The sequence below is a fragment of the Nicotiana tomentosiformis genome, chromosome 3 (assembly GCF_000390325.3).
Source record: "Nicotiana tomentosiformis chromosome 3, ASM39032v3, whole genome shotgun sequence".
In the NCBI taxonomy this organism is placed as follows: domain Eukaryota; kingdom Viridiplantae; phylum Streptophyta; class Magnoliopsida; order Solanales; family Solanaceae; genus Nicotiana; species Nicotiana tomentosiformis.
The window spans coordinates 114,272,954-114,300,071 of NC_090814.1; the positions used below are offsets into that span (position 1 = coordinate 114,272,954).

The 27,118-nt window shown below is 37.5% G+C and overlaps 1 protein-coding gene across 1 annotated transcript; it reads left to right on the top strand.

The window, feature by feature from the left end:
- Nucleotides 1-21,319: 21,319 nt before the first annotated feature.
- LOC138908359 (uncharacterized) lies at nucleotides 21,320-21,811 on the top strand. The gene has a single exon (XM_070199021.1). The coding sequence runs from the start codon at nucleotides 21,320-21,322 to the stop codon at nucleotides 21,809-21,811; it is 492 nt and encodes a 163-aa protein (XP_070055122.1).
- The last annotated feature ends 5,307 nt before the right edge of the window (nucleotides 21,812-27,118 follow it).

A 27,118-nucleotide genomic window follows, 5' to 3' on the forward strand; every position in this document is an offset into this window, starting at 1 on the left:
AGATCGCTACCAACATTAAACATCTCCCAAGATCATCCGTCTCGAGCCATCAACACTAGGAACACCGATTCGACTCTGAACCACTGCACACCGCGATCTCTGACAACCGCTTCACCTGCATCATTTCACAATACCTTGCCCCAAAGGCGAATTGAAGAAGACCATAACACTGGTGAACTTAACACATTTAATCAAGGACGACGACACCACATCACAGATAAAAATTTCACCACGCTCGAAAATACCAAGTCTCGTTACTCTATCAACCCAACCTGAACATTCTTAGTCCGATTGCCCTTCCTCCGCTGGAAATAAAACACTGAACCTTTGAATCATGCACTGAGAAAAATTCCATTTCAAGTTGTTCACTGTCCCGACACATAGACAAACATCCTACCATTACATCAATAAAGTGCGATAACAACTCATGAATATCATAGCAATCGGTGCATAGCCTCAAGACCATCGGAAATACAGCTACTAGCTAAAATGACAGAACATCCTTCCGCAAGGCGACGACATTGACCCAATCGAATACACAGGGAGAAACGTCTTGCACCACCTATGTAGTACCATTGAAATTTCTCAATTACCAATTGATAACAATAGCTTCACGTTGCATAAGATTGAATTGGAAATAAATGAAGGTATAAGCCTTAAACGAATCAAATCGCACGATGAGAAATCAAGAAGGGAAGTGCTCCTAACAGCCCGATAGCCTCCCAAAGATAAGTACATGCGTCTCCGTACCGATCCGCAAGACTCCACTAGACTTGCTTATGACTTGCAAGACCTAAGTAAACCTAGTGCTGTGATACCATGTTGTCACGGCTTAAAATCCATTAAAGGTCGTGATGGCGCCTAACACTGCTGTCAGGCAACCCAACAATTAAATGATTAACTTCATTACTCATTTTAGTATTTTTGAAATCATAATTTCCTTCAATTTAATAGTAAGAGATAAAGTTTACAGAGTAAATGACAATATATCTACAACTTTAATACTGAACAACCCAAAAGCATCCCCAAAACCTGATGTCACGGGTACATGAGCATCAACTAGGAAATACAGTAAAATACTGCATCTGTCTGGGATACAATTAGACAAGAGTATGTAAATAACTCGGATGGAGACTCTGTGCGTGCTGTGGACTGGTAACGTGGAATGCAGCTCTCCTAAATCCCCACAATGACCACGCCTCTATGCCCACAATGCCAATAAACATATATGCACCTGCACAAAAATATGCAGCAAGTGTAATATGAGTACGTAAAATCAACACATACCCAGTAAGTATCGAGTCTAATCTCGAAGAAGTAGTGACGAGGGGTCGACTCCGACACTTACTATGGGCTAACAATAAAATACCGATATTATAGTTGAGCATGGATTGTATAAAACGGCTGTAAACTCAATAACATGAAGTAAGTAAACAATTCTTTTGTTAATGGGAAATTTCCAAGTTTATTTTCGACATTTAACATTTTGTATCTGAGGCCAATGACACAATATCAATTATTATCAGTTCCAGAGATATATTATGCGCAAATCATGACGAGGTCGTACGACCCAATCCAACATAATTACTTAAACTGTGCACTACTGAGGGTTGAACAACGAGAACCATAGATGCATCTATCTGCTACCGAGGCGTTCGGCCCCCTTCACAAAAGAGAAAATACATTTAAAACAACCAATTCAAGATTTATTAAGGGAAAATTATTCAAAGAAATACCAATTCACATTAACGGTCAAGAAAATGAAGTTTAACCTTTTACAATTCCTTTATCGAGTTTCAATATGGTTTAAGCAATTAAATTAACAAATAGGGTGCACACATCGCAAGTATAACATGATTCGGGTCCTAGACTACCTGGACATAAGCATAATAGTAGCTACGTACAGACTCTCGTCACCTCGTACATACGCATCCCCACAAATAGGAGCACATAATAATTAAATTCACCTATGGGGTTAATTCCCTCTTACAAGGTTAGAAAGGAGACTTACCTCGCTCCGAAATTCCGTAACCGGCTCTAAAGCCTTTCCAACAACTCAAACCGATATCCATCGCTCCAAAACTAGTCAATAAATATATAAATCCATAAATATATACTCTAATACTCATTATAATTCAATTTGCAATAATTTCCAACTTTGCTCTAAAAGTCGATAAAATCACCCTCGGGCCCACGTGCCCGGATTTAGAATTTGTTTTTCTTTTTTCGAAGATAAACATTATCCATGGCATCACGAACTCAAATATATAATTTACTATCAATTCCATGCTCAAATTCATGGTCAAATCCAAAAATACACATTTCTATGTTTCTACCAAATCCCAAATTTTCACTAATTTTCCATGAATTTCGATGTTAAAATCTACATAAATCAAGTATTTAACTTGCAATAGGTGGGAATTACTTACCTTGATATAGATGATGAAAATCTCCTCTTCAAAAGCTCCAAAAAACGCCCAACCAAGTGAAACATGAGAGGGGATGAATCAAACCTCGTATTAAAACCAATCTGCCCAGACCCGCTCTTCTTCGCGATCGCGGGAATGCCTTCGCTATCGCAAAGGCCAAACTCACAGCCTCCACATTTCCTCTACGCATTCGTGACCCAATGGCTGCGTTCGTCCCATAACATAACACGGGCCTACTCGAGGCCTAAAATCACCTCAAACAATATCGAAATCATGAATCACACCCCAATTTGAGCTTAATGAACTTTAGAACTTCGAACTTCCACATTCGATGTCGAAACATATCAAATCACGTCCGATTGACCTCAAATTTTGCACACAAGTCACATTCGACATTACGGACCTACTCCAACTTCCGGAATTAGAATCCGACCCAGATATCAAAAAGTTCACTCCCAGTCCAACTTCCCAAAAAATCCTTCAAATTTTAACTTTCGCCAAATGACCTACGGACCTCCGAATCCACATCCGGACGCGCTCCTTAGACCAGAATCACCATACAAAGCTTTTACTAGGCTCGGAATCCCAAATGGATATCGATAACATTAAAATGCCCTTCAACCCAACTTTATGAAATTCTTCCAAAGTATCAACCTTCCACAATAGGTGTCGAAACGCTCCCGAATCATCCAAAACCCGATCCGGATATACGTCCAAGTTCAAAATCATCATACGAACCTGTTGGAATCTTCAAGTCCCGATTCTGAGGTCGTTTACTCAAAAATTAAACCTTAGCCAATTCCTCCAACTTAAAGCTTCCGAAATTAGAATTTTCTTTCCAAATTAACTCCGAACTTCCCGAAATTCAATTCCGACCATACGTACAAATCATAATACCTGAAGTGAAACTACCCCTGATCTCAAACCGCCGAACGACGCGATAGAACTCAAAACGGCCGGTCGGGTCGTTACAATAATTATTTCATAAATGACCTTGTGTAAATTGTTTTTACAACGTCAATATAGAAACTTGAACTCTTTTTAGATCTTGTGCACTAATCGTGTAAAGGTTTTGATCAACATTATTACGAAAAAAAAATCGACAACAATAGATAAAATTTAACCTCTAGATCACACTCATAGTGTCAAGTTCTCAATATATATAACTTAAGTCCGAAGAAATTGAATTCAAGTTATATATGTAGTAATGACTAGTGTCAAAAGTTATATATTCTTTAAATGCCAAATCCGACAAAAGAAAAAATAATAGAATACGTGCAATCCTCAAATATTGATGAATCATATGACCTCATTGATGAAATACGGATTCAGAATTTGAACCTTATGAATACCCAATATTTGAGCAAAAGTGGTACTTTTACCAAGTCAGAACGATTTTTAATATTTTTTTTGGTAAGAGGGGAAACCCGCAGCCGCTACAACCTCTGCCACAGCCTCTGCCCTTCAGGTGGGCACTCTGTGGTGAGCACTTTGTGCGCACTAGGTAAACCTCCCTCTGTATAATAGCCTGCGAACTACACAGAGGATGTAAACCGTACTAGGCAAGTCCTGTGCGACAAGCTCAACCCCAGGAGGCATTGAGGGAGGAATCGATCACAGGTCATCCGTATGGATAATCGCCCTCCAAACCAATTGGGTAACCCCGAAGGGTTATGATTTGGCTAGTCTTTTTTTCAAAGAAAAAGAGAAATAAACAAGTGCCTATGGGTGTTATTTTGTGTATAAAAAAAATGAAGTTAAAAAGTATATAATGTATTCGAACCCTCATCATATATGGAGCATAGCTTAAGTTAGTTCCTCCGTTTGACACTGGACCAATTGATTTTACTTATGGGTTCCAAGAAAAAAAATAGTTATATATTTAATAGATTTGTCATTGCAAATACAAAATTCTTGTAAAAATTACTGGTTTCCATAGAATTAATCCATACCCGATAGTTTAGATCCACCCTTGGATGAATGAACCTGCTTGACTACAATAACTCCTATCATAGATAACTAAAAGTTCTTCTTCTTTTTTTCCTTTTCGCTTTCTCAAATGTATCATACTTAAAATTTTGTTAACTAATATCGTGCTCAAGATACTGTTAATAATTAAGCCAATTCCAAGTTCTCTTTTCCCCTCCCAATTCCTAACAGGTACTCCGATGGTAAGCAACCTCCACTTCCAACCAAGAGGTTGTGAGTTCGACTCACCCCAAGAGTAAGGTGGGGAGTTCTTGGAGGGGAAGGATGGCGAGGGTCTATTGGAAACAGCATCTCTAACTCATAGTAGGGGTAAGGTCTGCGTACATACTACCCTCCCCAGATTCTACTAGTGGGATTATACTGTTTTGTTGTTGTAAGTACCACTTTTGATGTTCCTAAATGAAGTTTACTATTTTTAATTTCATAGTGGAAATACTTTCTCTAACTCCATTATCTACTGCCCAGTGAGAGACGTTTGTCGTGCGCCAGTCCAACTAAATATTTAATTGGAGTGCATACTTTGACTTTGTATTTTTAATTTCACACAGAATCAAAGCAACTTCCACTTTACTGCTTGCCGCTTATTTCGAAATATGTTATTCAATTCTTTCTAATATGGTTGATTTCTTTTTGAAGTGGGGCTGATCCATCAGAGCGTATAATGGATAAGTGGGAATAACTATCTGGAATAAATTTGTAATCATTAAATTATAAGTACACTACTAATTTTGTCGTTTTAGGTCTTTTTTTTAACATAGAGGAGGAGAAGGAAAAATAATTTGGGAATTACAAGATGAAAAATTAATTTTTCACTAACAAGGTGATAATTCAGATAGTAAGTATTGAATATTGATTGATAGTAAAAGTCAGAGGTATTAGAGGTGATTGTGAGCTAGGGGGAGGGGGGGGGGGAGTAGATAGAATAGTGGTATAAAAGGGATATTTACAAGAATTTTTAAATGAACAATGTCTTGTGGTTTTAACATTTTGTACAAAAAATATATGATTCACTTAAAGAGAGCAAATAACTAGTGATAATTTTATTTTTTTTTTATAAAAAAAAATACGTTTATGTACTTGTATTTGATTGATTAAGATTGAGACTTACGGGTCCCTAATTTGTTAATTTACCGTAAACAACAAACTACTTGTTAAATTCTGAAATGAACATTTGACAACTAACATAAGTACTAACATAAGTTGAACGCTAACTACTGACATAAGTACTCATTCATTCTTAATTTGAGCTTTTAGTATAAAGTTATCTTTGTTAAGAGTGTTTTACTTTTAATGTGAGACTTCTCAGTGTGAATTTAGTCGAGCCCCAATACGGATATCGAACATTGAATGAAAAATAAAAAAAAATTAGTTGAAGACCCAAAATAAAAATTCGCATTTTTCTTAATAAGAATTGCTTTAAGAAGTAAGACTACTGTAGCTTATCTATCTCTCTCTATATAGATATATATATATATATATATATATATATATACTATCTATATCTATATTATTATAAAAATAGAAAGCCCATAACTTAAAAGTTGAATTACCTAATTGCCTTTCTAAATAATTCAGATATTTTACTTGTAACAAAATTAAATAAAATGAGAATTTTATTTGAAAGGGCGTAGCCCTTCAAATTAGATGCAAATGTTAGTGTTCGATTGTGTATTAGATGTCATAATTGGATTACATGGGATTATGATACCATCTATATTTGTCCGAATAAGAATTCACAACATATCTCCTAACGATCTCCCATTTTTCAAGGACTTGTACTATCGATATGGTTCTATATATAAGATAAGTTATCATCAGTAGATTCTCGTCTTCCCAAAATATATTCACTTGCTTCTTTATTCCAACCATATCATCTGTTGCTATTCCGAACAGTTCCTTTGGTATTATATGAAAAACGGCAAATGACTAAATATACCCATATACTGTCACGACCCTAAATTCCTTTCGTAGGATGTCGTGATAGTACTTAGTTTTAGATACTAGATAAGCCTATCAATGCGGAATAAAAATAGAAATCTGAAATAAATAAATCTGAAACTTTACATAATTACAACTCCCAAAACCTGCTAGAAATAAGTCACAAATTTCTAAGAATTTTATCCTCAATGTCTCTATATATCAAGGTCTAAAGAAAATAAGGAAGCAACATAATAATGATAAAAGGAGACTCCGGAGTCTGCGGACGCTGGCAGATATACCTCGAAGTCTCCGTGCATAGGTAACTCACTGAAGTCGAAGCTGGTAAAGAATACCTGGATCTGCACAAAAATATGTGCAGAGACGTAGTATGAGTACACCACAGCGGTACCCAGTAAGTGCCAAGCCTAACCTCGGTAGAGTAGTGACGAGGTCAGGTGAGACCCTACTGAAAAATAAATAATGGCATGGTAAAATGTTTAACAATATAATAGATAAAATGACAATGGAAATGAATCAAGCAGTGTGTCACCATTTAATTACACTAAATAATGGCAATTAATACCTCGCGAAAAAATAAAACAGAATTCTTTTCAACTTTAAGAAAATCACAACAATAATCAGAAGCAACTGCGGCCATAAATCAATATCAACAAGGGCACTCCTGAGGTACCGCCTCGTAGTCCCAAATCATAAATAAATTCACAATATCTCATTTTCGTATCTCACCGCGGGAGCCTTCACAATTTATTTTAAAGAAAATATTTTTCCCGAAATAGCATCCCGCGTTTTAGCCATCCTTATCACACCGCATGACCTCTAGTAGTTTCCCCTACTAGCCACGCGTATCAAACCACACTTATCTCACCGCATATGTTTCAATACCCAGGCCTTCTACCACCACATGCGTATCAATATCACAATATATCACAATTTGCACTTCAAGTGCTCAGACAATTTAACTTGCCAGAATAATTCAACAACAATATTTTTTCACAATAAAGAGCTCACGGCTCATGCCAAAATAAATTATCAATAGTATTTTTTCATAATAAAGAGCTCACGGCTCCATCACAATGAGTACGAAAATCTTACAAAATATTGGGGAATAAATAACTCAACAAGATAATATTTTAAAATTTTAATACATTACATACATACCAAATTTAAAATGTCAAATAATTTATATTAATAATATTTAATTTAAGAAAAATCACCCTTCAGATAATGCACAGAATAAAAGAAACCAAGTTCCAACTAAACAGATAAAACAATTAGCAGGAAAAAGTTCAAGCAAATTTAAAGTATATAAATCAAATCAATGAAGGAGAATATAACAAGAATTAATAATTTAATTAATATGCAACAATGATCTTCACAATTTAAAAATATAATCCTTCACAATTAGCCCGTGTACACACTCGTCACCTCGTGTATACGACTTTCATCACATTACAATTAATACCAATCCTAGGGGAGATTTCCCCCACACAAGGTTAGACAAGTCACTTACCTCGACTTGCTCCAATTTAATCAAGTAGTATGCCTTTTTCTCGATTTTCTGACTCCAATCGACTCGAATCTAGTCATAATTAATTCGATACAGTCAACAAAAATTAAAGGAATCAATTTCATAAGAAAATACTACTTTTTCAATAAAATTGAAAATTAACTCAAAAATTGCTCGTGGGGGCCACGTCTCGAAATCCGGAGAAACTCACAAAATCCGACAACTCATTCAATTACGGGCCCAACCATACCAATTTCACTCAAATTCGACTCTGAATCGATACCGAAATCTCAAAATTTCGTTTCTATGAGATTTCTACAATTTTTCAAATTTCAATCTCAAAACACAAATTAAATGGTGAAAACAATGATATATTCGTATATATTGACCAAATCCGAATTAGAATCACTTACTACAATGTCTTTTCCTTGAAAATCTATCAATAATCGCCTCTGCGTAAGCTCCAGTTTGTTAAAAATGGTGAATGAGACGAATGCCCTCCTTTATAATTCTGCCCAGGCAGCCCTCGATCATGGCATCGATTCTGGGGCTCGATCATGGCCTCGATCTTGGGGCTCAATCATGGCCTCGATCATGGCCTCGATCCTAGGGCTCGATCATGGCCCTCGATCATGGTCTCGATCATGGCCCTCGATCATGGGGCTCGATCTTGGGCTCGATCTCAGCCCAGAATTTCCAACAGAAGAGAAAAAAATTGCAGTAGCTTTTTAAGTCCATTTTTGATCCGCTAACCATCCGAAGCTCACCCGAGGCCATCGGGACCTCAACCAAATATACCAACAAGTTCTAAAACATCATACGAACTTATTTGAAACCTCAAATCACATCAAACAACGCTAAAATCACAAATCACACCCCAATTCAAGTTTAATGAAACTTAAGAATTTCCAACTTCTACATTCGATGTCGAAACCTATCAAATCAAGTCTGATTGACCTCAAATTTTGCACACAAGTCATAAATGATATAATAGAGCTATGAAAACTTTTGGAACTGGATTTTGACCCTGATATCAAAAAGTCAACTCCCCGATCAAACATCCAAACTTTAAATTCCTATTTTAGCCATTTCATGCCTAATTTCACTACGGACTTCCAAATAAAATTTCGATCACGCTCCTAAAACCAAAATCACCATACGGAGCTGTTGGAATCACTAAAATTCTATTCCGGGGTTGTTTGCATATAATTCGACATCCGATCACTATTTGAACTTAAACTTTTAATTATTCTTCAAAATTTCATATCTCGGGTTAGGGACCTCGGAATTTGATTTCGGGCATACGCCCAAGTCCCAAATCACGATACGAACCTACCAAAACTGTAAAATACTGATCCGAGTTCGTTTGCTAAAAATGTTAACCAAAGTCAACTCAGTTGAGTTTTAAAGCTCCAATTCATATTTTAATCCATTTTTCACATAAAAACTTTCCGAAAAATTTTATGGACTGCGCACGCAAGTCTAGTAATGATAAATAGTGCTTTTCGAGGTCTTAGAACATAGAATTAATTATTAACTTTAAAGATGACATTTTGGATCATCACATGTACTTTTGAAAATGGTCTAAGAATAGCCATCGTTATACTATTAGATTATCTATACCCCAGAAGTCATACTTTGGGTTCAAATATACCCCTCATTTAAACGGAGAGACACGTGTCATCGTCCTGTTAGCCAATTTTAAATATCTCCTAATTAATTAAAAAGCAATTTTATAAAGTAACTTTTTTTTGTAAAAACTGAAAAATACTGAATTTCTTTTTACAAAAAACTGAAAAAATCGAAAATATTTTTTTTTCTAGTTTTTATAAAAAAAACTGCTTAAAAAAACTGAAAAATATTTTCTAAAATGATATTTTTGTAAAAACCGAAAAAACAAATCTGAAAAGCAATTTTCTAAAGTAATGTATTTGTAAAAACTGGAAAAAACTGAATATTTTTTTACTAAAAACTGCAAAAATTGAATTTTTTTTTTTTTAGTTTTTAGAAAAATATTGCTTTAAAAATTTGCTTTTAGAAAAAACTAAAAAAACAAATATTTTCTTTCTTTTTCAGTTTTTAGTTAAAAAAAAAAATTCTGTTTTTCCAGTTGTTAGTTGCTTTAGAAAATTGCTTTTCAGTTTTTACAAAAACGTTGTTTTAGAAAATATTTTTCAGTTTTTTTAAAGCCGTTTTTTGTAAAAACTGAAAAAACAAAAATTATTTTTTTCAGTTTTGAGTAAAACAAAATTTAATTTTTCCAATTTTTACAAAAAAAAATTGCTTTATTGCTTTTTAATTAATTAGGAGATATTTAAAATTACCCAACAGGATGATGACACGTGTCCCTCCGTTTAAATGAGGGGTATATTTGAACCCAAAGTATGACTGCAGGGGTATAAATAACTCAATAGTATAACGAATGATATTTTTAGACCATTTTCGAAAATACAAGGATATATTTGGACCTTTGCCGTATGAAAAACCAATAACGTTTAAAAGGCCTTGTCTATAAGAGGCCATCTTCAGAAGTTCTCCAAACAAGTTTTTAAGATATTCTTCAACATCTTCTTGCTAATACCAAAAATAAAGTAACAAACTTTGCTCTTATTATTTATATTACGCTATTTCTTTACTACTATAGTCATTCTTATTTGTTGCTTTTTTTTTTTTTCCTTTGCGTTTGATCGTTAGAGTTTTACTTCCCCCTGCTCTTTTTGTTTTTTCTTTCTATTCATTTGTCAAGCGACTCCTATTATAGCATTGCGAGTTTTAATATAATTCTTTCAACGGATAATGGTCTGATTTGCCCTTCTACTATTATAAATAAACCTTATTTATCTTCCGTTTAAATTTTTTTATCAAAATTATTCCTACAATTATACATTAGGTTCATATTTATCCCTTACTTTATATTTGCCATTCGTTATACTTTAGGATCATATTTACCCCTCTACTCTTCAAAAAAGGTTACTTTTGCCCTTCGTTATACTTTCTTGATATATTTATCCTTACAATTATACTTTAGAATCATATTTGTCTCTCATCCCTTAGATCGCCATGTCCCACCTTTGTTTTCCTACATGACGCCTATGTGGATTATTTTTTCTTCCAATTTAAATATGGTCACTTATTTAAGATAATTTAGCCCGCCCACCCAATTTAAATAAGACTTCATTAACTCCATTGTTGTGCAATTTCTCGTAATTTACTTTGGTTACTGCAATAATTGTGAGTTGTATTAGATTAGTGATTTTGAGTTCAAAGTTATTGTTTGACAATATGTTACCGCTGCTATAACTATTGTATTTCGCACAATCTTCGTAAATGCCGTATCAAGAAATTACTTTTCGTTGATCAATCATGGTCAATTGACCCACTTTAGACTTTATAGAGTTGTATCTCTACAAATACTTCAAAACATCATTGAGTGATTCATGTCTTCTAACTCCTAAGTATTAAAGCGAAATAAATTATCATAGACAAAGGTGAACCAATTAAATAAATCAATTAGAGATAACACTATAGTTTTGTTCACTCACTGTCTAAAATTTTCTCGCTCTCCAAAAATATGGAACTGACCCGGAGAAGAGAGATGGACGAGTTGGGTGTGGGGTGGGGGATTGGAAATTATGATTTCCATTTATTTTAGTTAGTGTGTCTTATTTAAATTAGGTGTGCGGATTAAATTATCTTAAATAGGTGATCATATTTAAATTGAAAGAAAAAAAAATCCACATAGGCGCCATGTAGGAAAATAAAGGTGAGACATGGCGATCTAACGGATGAGAGGCAAATATGATCCTAAAGTATAATTGTAAAAATAAATATGTCAAGATAGTATAACGAAGGGCAAATGTAACCCTTTTTGAAGAGTAGAGGGGTAAATATGATCCTAAAGTATAACGAAAGGCAAATGTAACTCGTTTTAATGTGTAAGGGGTAAATATGAACCTAATGTATAACAGTAAGGATATTTTTCATAGAAAATTTAAACGGAAGGTAAATAAGGCCTATTTATGATAGTAGAGGGACAAATCAGACCCTTATCTGTTCTTTCAATCTACTTCCTCTGTTCCAATTTATGTGAACATGTTTGACTGAGCACGTAGTTTAAGAGAAAATAAAGATTTTTGGAATTTGTGATCCTAAACAAGTCAAAAAGGGGTCCAAATGATTTGTGTGGTTATAAACGCTTCTCATTAAGGGTAGAATATGAAGTTTAAGCTAAATTATTTCTAAATTTAGAAAGGGGTCATTCCTTTTGGAACGAACAAAAAAGGAAATAAGTTCACATAAACTGAAACGGACGGAGTATATGTTATCTTTGTCCGATTCAATAACAAGTATTTGCATGTGTGTTTCGATCTCTTATTCGTATTTATGACATTGTGATTTAGATTTTAACCTTTTTATCACCAAGTTGTTTCAAACTAAAGTATTCGCATGTAACAAATATTAAAGTTGCTAACTCTGAAAAAAGAATTATTATTATGATTGTAGTTGCCTTGTCAAATGTAAAATCGAAAGGTGTCATTATTATTTTTTAATGTTTGCTGGAGATAATGAATTAATACTTCTGACATCAAAAGAAAAGAAAGAAGATCATGTCAAAAATAATCTCAAAATAATATATTTTGAATTAATTACTAAATAAAATATTTTTAATTAATTATTCTATTAATTAGCCTTACAAAGTTTTTCTATGAAACATGACTCTCTGTGTCTTAAATTAAGTATCATACTCTCTTTGTCGGAAACAACCTCTCTACTCCCTCGGGTAGGGGTAAGGTCTGCGTACACACTACACTCCCCATACCTCACTAGTGGGATTTCACTGGGACGTTGTTGTTGTACTTTCTTTTTTAGTCTGTTCCAAAAGACTATCATACTTTCTTTTTTAAAAATAATTTAACTTCAAACTTACTACTTTACCCTTAACAAGATGACGTGTAGTGACATAAATATCTATAGTTTTCTTTAGACTACACATTTCAAAAGTCTTTTGTCATGACCCAAAATCCCACCACAGGCATCATGATGACACTTAGTCTCTAAGACTAAGTAAACCGATTATAATTACAATTCAAGCCTTTTTTAAAACATATAATTTAATACAACCTCCAAGACTGGTAATACTGAGTCACGAACTCTAACTGAATAAATGGAATTATCTCGAGGATCGAATATACAGTACTGTTTGAATAAGAAATTAACAGTACAATAAAATAAAAAGACTCCAAGAGACTGCGATGACCAATCAATCCTACTTTGAATCCTTGCGATCATACTCTAATCTCTGTCCGAATCCACCATCTTCAACATCTGGCTCTGCACAACAAAATATGTAGAAATGTAGTATGAGTACACCACGGTCAGTACCCAGTAAGTATCAAGATTAACCTCAGGGAGTAGTGACGAGGTATAGTCAAGACACTCACTAGTCAAATAACCTGTGCAATATAACATATAAAAATAATAAAAAACAAATAGCAATGATAGAAGCACCAATCAACTAGTGATTTAAACAGCAAGGTAACAGGAACACCGGAAATATTGCTCAAACGAATAATAAACCCAGGTACAGCCAATTAATCAAGTCCTTCAAAATATACATATTTTATCTATAAGTTTTTCAATAAAAGTTTCTAGAATATAATCCCTTTCAATAAATATATTTCGAATATACTCCCTTCAAATAAATATCTTTCGAATATAATTTTTTCAATAAATCTCTTTCAAATATAATTCCTTCAAATAAATATCTTTCGAATGTTATTCTTTCAAGTAAAAGTCACCATGTGACACCTCATTTAACTTTTCTGGTGTGAGAAATATATTCAATATATCAAATCAAATGGTACGACAATACCTTCGTGCACTTGTCTCGTTCTTCCCGAATGTATATATGTAGATTAAATCAATTGGTACGGCAATACCCTTCGTGCATTTATCTCTTTCTCACTTTGCTTACATATAACAATACCAACTAGGTGGGAGAAATGCCAATAACAATAAAAGAAGTAAAGTGGGAGGTACACAGTCAACGACCACGACTACAAGTCACACAGAAAACATAAGTGCACAATAACAGCTCAAGATAAAGACATGGATGTGTACACAATAAAAAGATATCACAATATAATGTATGTCTTTCATCATCGCCTGCACGGAAACACCCTTCGTGCCATAAACATATGATAATATAAAATTAATGGCACGATATCACCCTTCGTGATTTTACTCTCATCTTCACCTGATAATATAAATGAAATGGCACGGCATCATCCTTCGTGCTTTACCCTCTCAATGGAACGGCATCACCCTTCGTGCTTTACACTCTCAAATGGCACGACATCACCCTTCGTGCTTTACACTCTCCCTCACATGATAGTATAATTCAAATGGCATGACATCACCCTTCTTGCTTTACGCTCTCAAATGGAACGACATCACCCTTCGTGCTTTACACTCTTCCTTACCAAGCATATGCATATCATTAACAAGCAAGGTAGGAAGCATAAATAACATCAAGGAGAGTGTTTAAACCACAACACAATACAACAATTCATTTCACAATTTACCACTGACCACAACCAAATTCCAAATATGTAGCAGAATCAATAAATTTCTCAACAAATAGCCCAAAGCTCCACGCAACGATATAAAACCTCAAAATAATCAACAGAGATGGAAAATACTCAGTATAGGGCAACACCTTCATTAATCCACATTCTTAATAATTATATAAACACCTATTTTTAAGCTTATTTAATTAATTATTTGCAGATGAAAAATCCATAATGAAATTAATTTCCAAGAAATATCAAATCATCAATTCACGAAATCCACATAAATATACAAGTAATAATCACATTAAATTATCATATAAAAATAAATTCAACAAACATGAATTGAGGCATGGAAAAATAGATGATTTAATAAATCCCAATAATTATCCAATTTACTACACAATATGCCTAAAACCTTAACCCAATATATTTTGCACATATAAGCCCGAGTACGTACTCGCCACCTCGCGTACCCGGCTTTTCATATCTCACAAATAGTACATAAGACTCGATGCCTAAGGGGTAATTCCCCCACTCAAGGTTAGGCAAGATACTTACCTTTTTGAAGTTATGCTGATATTCCAAAATCGTCTTCTTTCCTGAATTGACCTCCGGACAGCTCGAATCTATCCAAATTAATTGTATAACTTCATTAAATTTCATCGGAAATAATTCTGGATAATAAACTATCGAGTTAAAATTTTATTCTAAAAAGTCAACCAAAGTCAACGCGGGACCAGCCTCTCGGAACCCGACATAATTTTTACGAAATCTGAACACCCATTCCGATACGAGTTCGAGCATATCAATTTTATGGAATTCCAATAACAAATCGTCCTCCATATCTTGAATTTTCGTTTGAAAAGTTTTCTTCAAAAATCCCCATTTTCCTCAACTCAAAATCCAAATTAAATGATAAAAACTAAGTTAAAATCATGGAATATAATAAATTATAGGTGAAGAACACTTACTCAATCGATTTTCGTGAAAAACCCACAAAGAATCGCTCAAAACCAAGCTCTACAAGTCAAGACATGATAAAAATGGCCTAACCCTCGATTTGAAAAATATATTCTGCTGCCCGGGTATTTGTACATCGCGATCGCAGAAGAGGAGCTGCTATCGCGAAGAAGGAAAATAATGGTCCAGGAACTGGGCTACGTGTACGCGTGAAGCGACACGCGAACGCGAAGGAGGGGAAAGCACACTTACGCGTTCGCGGATAGAACAATGCGAACGCGTAGAGGAAATGGTCACAAGCTCCCAGCTCCTAGTTTCTACTACACGAACATGATGGAGCGGATGCAAATGTGAAGAAGGGGAAGGCAGGATTCCGCGATCGCGGAAGGAGTTATGCGAACGCGGAGAACAAATAATTCATCCTCCAAAATTACACTACATGAATGCGATTAAGGAAACCATATGACAGAAAACAACAGTCCAAAAATAGAAGGAAATGGCTCCGAAACTCACCCGAGGCCCCCAGGACCCCGTCTAAACATACCAACAGGTTCCATAACCTAACACAAACTCGCACGAGGTCTCAAATCACATCAAACAACGTCGAAACTATAAATCGCACCATGAATCGAATTTATGAACTTTCAAATCTTCCAACTTCTAAACTCGCGCCTAAACCTATCAAATCAATCTGGAATGACTTCAAATTTTGCATATAAGTCATAAATGATATAATGAAGTTATTCCAATTTCCGGAATCGAATTTCGAGCTCGTTATCAAAAATTCAACCTTCGGTCAAACTTTTCAAAATCTTCTATTTTCCAACTTTTGCCAAAACGCGTCGAATTGTCCTACGGACTTCCAAATCCAAATTCGAACATACACCTAAGTCCGAAGTTACCACACGAAGCTATTGACATCATCTAAATTCTATTTTGGAGTCATTTCCTCAAAAGTCAAACTCCGGTCAACTCTTTTCATTTTAAGCTTCAAAATGAGAATTATTCTTTTAATTAAATTATGAATCTTCCGAAAATCAAACTCGACCACACCCGCGGGTCATAATACATATTACGAAGCTGCTCGAGACCTTATGTCACTGAACGGGGCACTAATTCTTACAACGACAAGTCGGGTCATTACATCTTTCTTTCTTAAACTCCGTGCCAAGTCAAACACACCACATAAATTTGGACTAGAGAGTAAATTGCACCTAATTATTTTCTCATACATTTACTTTTATCAATACATCAACAGACAACATAAGCGAAAATAATATGGGTTAGCCGATTTTCGGACTAGCAATTAAAAAATAGTCAGCGTTTGCAAATTCATTGAAAAAATGCACTATTTTGCTGAACACAAAAAGTTCCTATATAATATGCTGGATTATGGAGCTCTTGCATATGAACTTCTACTATATTTGTCACGACCCAATTTACCATGTAGGTCGTGATGACGCCCAACGTTACTGCTAGGCAAGCCAAATAGTGAACTAGACAGATTATTCCTCTTTTAATAAGTTTCCGAGTAATTAAGTTTTCCTTAATTAAAAGATTTAAGAAATAACAAGTTTAAATAAATAAAACGAAAGCAGGTGAGTGTAATCATACCATAGTAATAATCCAAAACCACAAGTCTACTAGTGTGTGCCAAGACCTAGTGTCACACGTGTATGAGCGCTAATAGATTATACAAAACTCCAGCTACTGTATGAAATAGAAATGGACAGAAATGAATATAAATGGGAGACACTAGGTGTTGCGGAACGACTTAGGAATGCAGCTCACCACTAGGCCTCCGGATAACGGGGATGCGTGCCGGTATGATCGCCAAGTGTACCTGCCTCAGATCCTGCACAGTCAATGCAAAAGTGTAGCGTGAGTACATAAACTACATGTACCCAGTAAGTATCAAGTCTAATCTCAAAGAAGTAGTGACAAGGGGTCGACATCAACACTTACTATGGGTTAACAATAAAATACAAGAATTTTAAATAAGCATGAGATATGAAATAATAATAATAACTCCTTAACAAAAAATGACAAATAATTCTTTCACAATTAAATAAACTCCAAGTAAATTCATGTCCTCTATAATTGTAACCTTACAAGTCACATAATAAAATCAAGTATGATTAGGCTCCGAGTACTAATAAGCACGATTTATGCTGAGGTCGTATGACCCGATCCAGAATAACGTGTACACTGCCGAGGGACGTGCGACACTATCCATAGGTGCATCTATTCTACTGCCGAGGCGTCCAGTCCGCTCCACAAGAAGAGATGATTCTTTATAAGCATTTTACTTTTACCGTTATTAAAGGTTAGTACACAAGGTAATACTAATTCCATTAACAATATTTCTAATTTATTTAACAAGTTCTAATATAGTTTAGGCATTTAGATTAACAAGTAAGGTGCACACATTTCAAGTAATTCATGATTTGGGTCCTAAAACTACCCGGACAGAGGCATAATTAGTAGCTACGTACGGACTCTCGTCACTTCGTACGCACATAACCCCCACAATTAGAAGCAACATTTAATTCAAATCACCTACGGAGAAAATTCCCTCTTACAAGGTTAGACAAGAGATTTACCTTGTCTCAAAGCTCTCTACCCGGTCACAATTTCACTCTAAAGCCTGAACTCGGTGCCAAAAAATCTGAAACTAGCAAAATGTTATATAATTTAATTAATAAATGCTCAAAAGTACAAAAATTAACTATTAGAGTAATTACCCAACCCAAATTGGAAAATTTCTAAAATTCACCCAGGGCCCAAGTGCCCGGATTTCGGAAATTGTTTGAAGGAAATCGTTACCCATAACCTTAAGAACTCCACATAATTTTCATCCCATCCCATAACCATTTGCGTGATTAAATCCCTTTTTTTTATTATCAAAACCTAGGTTTTTCATCTAAACCCATGATTTTTCACAATTTACATGTTAAAATCTACCCATAATCTATGTATTTATCTCACAATAGGCAGAATTTACTTACCTCCAAGTTGATAGGTGAATACCCGCCTCACGAAGCTCCAAAATCGCCCAAAAATGCAGTAAATGTGCTTAAAAATGGCTGAGGCCCCGTTTTAAAATGTTCTGCCTAGCACAACTTCCCCCTTCTTCGTGAACGCGGTAAGGACCTCGCGTTCGCGAAGGCAAAGCCTGCCCAGTACCTCAAGTCCCTCTTCGAGAACGTGACAGGGTCCTCGTGATCGCGAAGGCTAGGACATCCCAAGCATCTCGAAGGCGATAAGCCCCTCGCGAACGCGAAGAATAACGACCCTCAGACCCTTGGCCCAAAATCCTTCTACGCGAATGCGTAGGCCTGGGATCCCAAAGCTTCGCGAACGCGACCCCCTGCCCGTGAATGCAAAGAACAATCACACAGCTTCCTAAATCCTTTATCGCAAACGCGAGGGTCCTTCCACGTTGGCAAAAAAGGAAATTAGAACTGGAAATTCTAGTTTTCCAACTCAGCTCCGGGTGGTCCGAAACACACCCGAGCCACTCGGGACCCCATCCAAATGCACCAACAAGTCCATAAATATAATACAGACATTCTCAAACTCTCGAAATGCGTAAGATAACAACGAAACTAAGAATCGCACCCCATAACCAAATTGAATGAATTGTTTAACTTCAAGCTTCCAATTAGCTCCAAACGCGCCGAATCATGGCTAAATTACTCGAAATGACACCAAATTTTGTGTTCAAGTCTTAAATCACCATACAGAACTATTCCTATGCTTAGAATCCCAAACGAACCTCTATAATACCAAAAGCTACTCCAAACCAAATTTAAAGAACTCTAAAACCTTCAATAACGCAATTTTCAATATTAAGCACCGAAGCGCTCTCGGGTCATCCAAAACCCGACCCGAACGTACGACCAACTCTAAAATCATCATACGAACCTATTAGAACCGTCGAATCTCGGTTCTGAGGTTGCTTACTCAAATTGTTGACCAAGGTCAAACTTTACCTTTTTAGCCAACCTTAAGGAACCAAGTGTTCTGATTTCAATCTGAAATCTTCCAAATCCCGAACTAACCATCCCCGCAAGTAATAAAACAGTAAAATCACATAAGTGGATTCTTATTTAGGGAGACAAGGATCTAGAAAGGAAAACTACTGGTCGGGTCGTTACATTCTCCACCTTTTAAATAAACGCCCGTCCTCGAACGGGTCAACAATCATACCCGGAGTGCTGAATAAGTGTGGATATCTGCTCCGCATGTCTTCCTAGGCCCCCCAAGTAGCTTCCTCAACTAGTTGGCCCCTCCACTGAACTTTTACCACATAAATCTTTTTGGACCTCAAATGGCGAACCTGCCTATCAACAATGGCAACTGGCTCCTCCTCACAACCCAAACTCTCATCTAGCTGAACTATGATGAAGTCTAACACATTCGACCTGTTGGCATAATACCTCTGGAGCATAGACTGGGAGGCAAGGCAAGCTCATAAGCAACTTCCCCAGCCTTAACACCTCAAATGGACCTATAAACCTTAGGCTTAACTTACCCTTCTTTCCGAACCTCATGATTCCCTTCATCGGCGAGACCTTCAAGAGAACTTTCTCGCCCACCATAAATGATAAGTCACGTGCCTTTAGATCCACTTTACTCTTCTCTTTGGATTGTGTTGTGCAATGTCGCTCCTGAATTATTTTTACCTTTTCCAAGGAATCCTTCACCAAATCAGTACCATATAACTTAGCTTCGCCGGGCTCAAACCATCCGATGGGAGAACGACATCATTGGCTATATAAAGCCTCAAATGGAGCCATATCGATGCTGGACTGATAACTGTTGTTGTAAGAAAAATCGGCCAAAGGCACAACATGATGATATTGGAATCCCATGGGGTAGGTTTTGCTACTTTTCAGCTGGAGGGCAGGGCCCGTAGGTGGTGGCAGATCTATCTTCTTGGAAGACCAGCAGATTCTCCTCCCATGACTTGGGATAGGTTCACTCGTATCTTCCTGGATATATATATTCCACCCTCTCAGAGGGAAGGGTTGTGGTTTCAGTCGAGTAGCTCCAGCAGGGTCAGATGTCACCGACCGACAATGAGGCGAGATCCTTTGAGTTGTCTCGCCATGCACTTATGATACTTTCTATTGATCCAGAGAGAGTGCAAAGGTTTGTTGCGGGCTTGCACATTGGTATTCAGTCCACTATGGCCCGAGAGGTTGAGATGGGGATTTCTTACAAGCTAGTAGTGGAGATATCTCGGAGGATCGAGGGTGTGCATCAGCGTATCCGAGAATAGGCTACGAGACATAAGCGGTTTCGATATTCTAAAGAGTTCAGGGGTACCCCGGCTAGGGGTAGAGGTCAGTTCATGAGGCGTCAGTCCAGCAGGCCCACTTACCCAGCACCGCCTCCTCCTCGGGGGGCTCCAGTGCTGCCTTATTTCAATGATATGCCAGAGAGTTTCTACCACCCACTAGCTATCCATGATTCCTCCAACGGGTATTCAAGCCATCAGGATCAGACTTCAGGTCAGCAGTCCACCGTATCGAGAGGTTGTTTCGAGTGCGAAGATCTCAGTCATATGCGAAGATTCTGCCCAAGGCTTCAAGGTAAGGCAGTGCAGCAGGGTCAGCAACCTATGATTTCAGCACCACCCACCCCAATAGTCATCTGTCTACCCAGAGGCGGAGGGCAGGTAGGTAGGGGCTATCCTAGAGGTGGAGGCCAGTCAGGTGGCGCTCCAGCTAGGTTCTATGCTTTTTCGGCCAGACCAGATGTAGTGGCCCTAGATGTCGTGATCTTATGTATTATTTCTATCTGCGGTAGGGATGCTTCAGTACTATTTGACCCAGGGTCTATATATTCATACATTTTATCTCTGTTTTCTCATTTCTTGGGTGTTTCTCGTGAGTCCTTGGGTACTCCTATTTATGTGTCCACTCCTGTGGGAAATTCTGTCATGGTGGATAGGATTTACAAGTCCTGCCTTTTATGGTTACGAGACAAGAGCGGATCTGTTGTTGCTTGATATGACCGACTTTGACGTCATCTTGGGCATGGATTGGCTATCTTTATATCATGCCATCCTTGATTGCCATGCCAAGACTATTACCTTGGCGATGCCAGAGTTGCCTAGGCTAGAATGGAAGGGTTTGTCTGTCAGTGCATCTAGTAGAGTTATTTCTTTTATGAAGGATCGACACATGGTCGAGAAGGGTTGTTTGGCTTATATTACCTATGTTCGGGACACTACTGCAGAGACTCCAGCGATTAATTCAGTGCACGTGGTCCGGGAGTTCACTGATATTTTTCCTTCTGATCTTCCAGGCATGCCACCAGATCATGATATTGATTTCTGTATTAATTTGGCTCCAGGCTCCCAGCCTATATCTATCCCACTGTACTGCATGGCTCTGAAATAGTTGAAGGAGTTGAAAGAGAATCTTAAGGAGTTTCTGGAAAAAGGGTTCGTCAGACCGAGTATGTCGCCTTGGGGTGCACCGGTATTATTTATAAAGAAGAAGGATGGGACTATAAGGATGTGTATTGATTATCATCAATTGAACAAAGTTACATTTAAGAACAAGTACTTGTTGCCACGTATTGATGATTTGTTTGACCAGTTACAGGGTGCTAGAGTGTTCTCTAAGATCGTCTTGAGATCGGGGTACCATCAGTTGATGATTCAGGATTTGGATGTTCCAAAGACCGCCTTTAGGACTAGATATGCCCATTACGAGTTTCTAGTGATGTCCTTCGGTTTGACTAACGCCATAGCGATGTTTATGGATTTTATGAATAGGGTGTTCAGGCCATATATTGATTCGTTCATCATTGTCTTCATTGATGACATTTTGATCTACTCCTATAGCCTGGAGGAGCACGAGCTGTATTTGAGAGTGGTGCTTTAGACCTTGCGGGAACAGAAGCTTTATGCTAAGCTGCAAGTGTGAGTTTTGGATAGATTCTGTAGCGTTCATGGGACATATTGTATCCGGCGAGGGTATTAAGGTTGATCCTAAGAAGATCGAGGAAGTTTAGAGTTGGCATCGTCCTACCACAGCGACTGATATTAGGAGCTTCCTGGGGTTAGGAGGTTATTTTCATCGGTTTGTGGAAGAATTTCCATTTATTACAGCACCTTTGACTAGATTGACCCAGAAGGGTTCTCCGGTTCGATGGTCCGATGATTGTGAGGTGAGCTTTCAGAAGCTCAAGACCGCATTTATTTTAGCACTAGTGTTAGTGTTGTCTATTGGTTCGGGGATGTATATTGTGTATTGTGATGCTTCACGCATTGGTTTGGGTTGTGTATTGGTGCAAGAGGGGCGAGTTATTGCATATGCTTCACGTCATCTGAAGCCCCACGAGAAGAATTACTCTGTACATGATTTGGAGTTGGCTGCGATTATTAATGCTCTTAAAATATGGAGGCATTATCTTTATGGAGTGTCTTGTAAGGTTTATACCGATCATCGCAGCTTGCAGCATTTGTTCAAGCAGAGGGATCTCAATTTAAGGCATCGCGGATGGCTTGAATTACTAAAGGATTATGATATTACCATCCTTTATCATTCGGGCAAGGCAAATGTAGTAGCAGATGTCTTGAGCAGAAAGGCAAAGAGCATATGTTGTTTGGAACTTATTCCAGTAGAGAAGAGACCACTAGCTTTGGACATTCAGTCCCCGGCAACGGCGCCAAAATTTGACAGGCGCAAAACACATACTTAAATTGTGATTGCTAGTCAAAGATAGTATAGTATAATTATCGTATCCATCGGGATTGGATTTAAACAGTATTATCGTAGTTTGTAGCAAGATTGCTATCCATGAGGATCAACAGTTGAGATTTATATAATTTATAATCTAAAATCTACAGCTATTGACTAATGACAATCGCAACAAAGGTAAGCAAAGAATTTATCAGTGGGAGAAAATAGGGTTTTGACGGAATAAGTGCAAAATAATTGTCTGGGATTTAACTCTAGATAATTCACTTCTAATGTTTAAGTGAGTCTCTCGAATTCACTTAATTATCAGTACAAATTTTTAGTGGAAACTCCTCTGCCGATTAAGTTTCAACCTCACAATATGAACCAATTTAAGCTCTATGAATATATGGAAGAATGCGTAGTGGGTAGGTTTTTAGGAAAACCTCTTTCGATTATTCTCCTAACTAGATTTAATTAATGAATCAGCTAGACTCTTTCGATTACTTAGAAGAATATATGAACTCAACCAACAATATAGTGCAAAATTATCACAAGTTATGCCTCTTTCAATTACAAGAACAAGTGAATATATATGCAAAAATTAAATCTTCCAAAAATGATTCAAATACATAAAAACAGAGTTATAATACACAAACATCATCAATACACCAAATACATCAAAATCCAAAAGGAACTACTCCATAGACATGAAGAAGTTCTTCACAAATTAAACTAAAGTATAGGAAAGCATAAATTCAATCCAAACCCAAAACTTGAGTGAGGAAGGAATGATGAAATCCTTGTGCTTGTGTTCTTCCAACTACTCCTTAGCCTCCTTGGCCTCCTTAGGTCGAAAATGTGTCAAAAGTCCCCAAAATGGTGTTTTTCATGTATTTAAAACACCCTTCAATAAACCCCAAACAAAAATAATCTTTTTAGCGAAAATGGGAAGATACTCTAAGAATTTTGTACTACCGCGCCGTGGCATGCGACGCGCTTATGGGAAATTCTAGTACGATTTGCAAATCCATTTCTAGGCCTATTTACACTGTCGCGCCGCACTGGGCGACGCGGTGTGCCTCGCATTAGTGGCATTTTCTAGCAACTTTCAATTTGCACAAAATTAGCCAAAAACCTTTGTCCCCTACGTAAGCAGACATGCTAATTAGATGTGACTCTTTAATGCTTTGTCCCCCAAGAATGCTCACTTTAATGCTTTTTGCCTAACTTTCCATTATCTCTTTCCTTTCCCAATTATTTGTATTTGTCTTCTAATATTAGCTTTAATCCTTTGCATTATGCATTTTTCCACTAGGACCTCATTAGTCACGTTAGCTTGAACCGTAATTTCATCCAGTTTATATGCATACACAGTTTTCGACCCCGAACTCGATCCCGACTTAATCCCTTGGCTCTTTACTCAGACTTCAAAGCTCCAAATAGCTCGAATTAACTCAGTAAAATCTAAATAACTCGGGATCACTCCTACACAGCATAAAATACATAACAAGTGAAAAACACTTCTAATTAAAGATAAACATAAGTAAAGTGCAGTGAATTAGAGTGCAATAAGCGACTAAAATATGGGATTATAGCCTACCATCATGAGGTTATCGGTGAGGATGGTGTTTTGCGACTCCAGGGTCGCCTATGTGTCCCTAGTGTTGATGGCTTGAGGGAGAAGATTATAGTAGATGCATACAGTTCTCGGTATTCTATTCATCCAGGTGCTACGAAAATGTATCGCGACCTGAGGAAGCATTATTGGTGGCGGCAGATGACGAAGGACATAATTGAGTACGTGGAAAGGTGTCTAAATTGCCAGTAGGTTAAGTATGAGCACCAGAGGACAGGTGGCCTACTTCAGCAGATGACTATGCCTGAGTGGAAATGGGAACGCATTACTATCGATTTCGTAGTTGGGTTGTCAAGGACCTTGCGGAAGTTTGATGCAGTTTGGGTCATTGTCGATAGGTTGACCAAGTTGGCACACTTCATTCCAGTCGTGACCATGTATTCCTTAGATAGGTTGGCCCAGATTTATATTCAGGAGAATGTTCAGTTGCATGGTGTACCTATTTCAATTATATCAGATAGAGGCCCTCAATTTATTTCGCATTTCTAGAGAGCAATACAGAATGAGTTGATGACCCAGGTAGAGCTCAGCACAGCATTATATCTGCAGACAGACGGGCAGTCAGAGCGGACAATTCAGATCTTGGAGGACATGCTTAGAACATGTGTGATTGAGTTTGGAGGGCAGTGGGATCGATTGCACCGCTCACCTCCAAAGATAGGAGGATGAAGTCTGGTCCATGTGCCCAATAGCTTCTATGGCTCGCTGATTGTAGCTGGTCTGGGCTCAGGTACAACTTCTGCAATTGACTGAGCTCTGCCTACAGATAGTGCGCCCGGGGTATGATATACAACAACTTCATGCTCAAGAGCCTGAGCAGTAGGGGTCTGTGCTCCCCCTCCTGCCTGATATGTGGATGGGTCCGCTATAAATAAACCATCCTGAGTCATAGTATCCACGAACCGTAGCATACGACCCATGACCTCCTGGAATCCCGGTGCGGACATGAAATCTACCGGGGTTGGCTCTGCTGCGGGCATATATCCCTACTCCTCAATATTGGGATCCTCAATTGAATCTGCTGGTGGCATAGCTGGATCAACTCTGGGACTTCCTCGTCCTCTACTATGGGCTGAAGCCCTCCCCCGGCCTGTAGCAATAGAGGAGCAATTCTTCCTGGTCTGGAGCATCTGCTGAGCGCGTTCTCATCATCTGTGAGAGAATAAGAGAAAGACACTTAGTATCACATCAACTGCACGATAGGAGATGAAGAAAGAGTAGTTTCCTAACACCCTATAGCCTCTCGAAGATAAGTACGGACGTCTTCACACCGATCCGCGAGACTCAACCTACATGAACCTAGTGCTCTAATACCATGTTGTCACGACCTAATTTCTCCTGTAGGTCGTGATGGCGCCCAACGTTACCTCTTGGCAAGCCAAATAGTGAATTAGACAGATTATTCCTCGTTTAATAGGTTTTCGAGTAATTAAATTTTCCTTAATTAAAAGATTTAAGAAATAACATGTTTAAATAAATAAAACGAAAGCAGTTGAGTGCAATCATAACCATAGTAATACTACAAATCCACAAGTCTACTGGTGTGTGCCAAGACTTAGTGTGATAAGTGTATGAGCACTAATAGATTATATAATATTCTAGCTATTGTCTGAAATAGAAATAGACAAAAATGAATATAAATGGGAGACACTAAGTGTTGCAGAACGACTTAGGAATGTAGCTCACCACTAAGCCTCCGGGTAACGGGGATGCGCGCCGGTGTGATCGCCAAGTGCACCTACCTCAGATCCTGCACAGTCAGTGCAGAAGTGTAGCGTGAGTACATAAACAACATGTACCCAATAAGTATCAAGTCTAATCTCGAAGAAGTTGTCACACCCCATCCTCGGGAAGCGCAATCGGCGCTCAATCGAGTGAACACGGCCGAGCAAGCCTGTTAGATACTTTCTACCCAATTAACTCATTATCAAGCAAAGGCGTGATTTCATTAATTATACAGTAGGAATCTCATTCGTACAATCCTAAATCATTTCATTAGTCATTGCACCTTTAAGTCTCAAAATACACTTTTCTTATAGTTCAAGTGGAACAAGTAATCAAACGTAACATAACTTGTTTAACATTCCCAACACCCATATACTACCCACATAGTGTCTACGGAGCCTCTAAAGATACAAAAGAGAGGAACGATGGTGCCGACAACAAGGCCCCGGCTATACCTCAAAAAGTGACCATAATATAAACAAAAGGTACAATACATGACCCCAGAATGAAATGGGGCGCACCGAGTCCGCTGAGAAGAGGATGGAGCACTATCTGTGATCCACATTGTCTGCTATGTAACCACCTGCATCAATTTAAAGATACAGCACCCCCGGCAAAATGGACGTTAGTACCGTCGAATACCACTAATATGTATA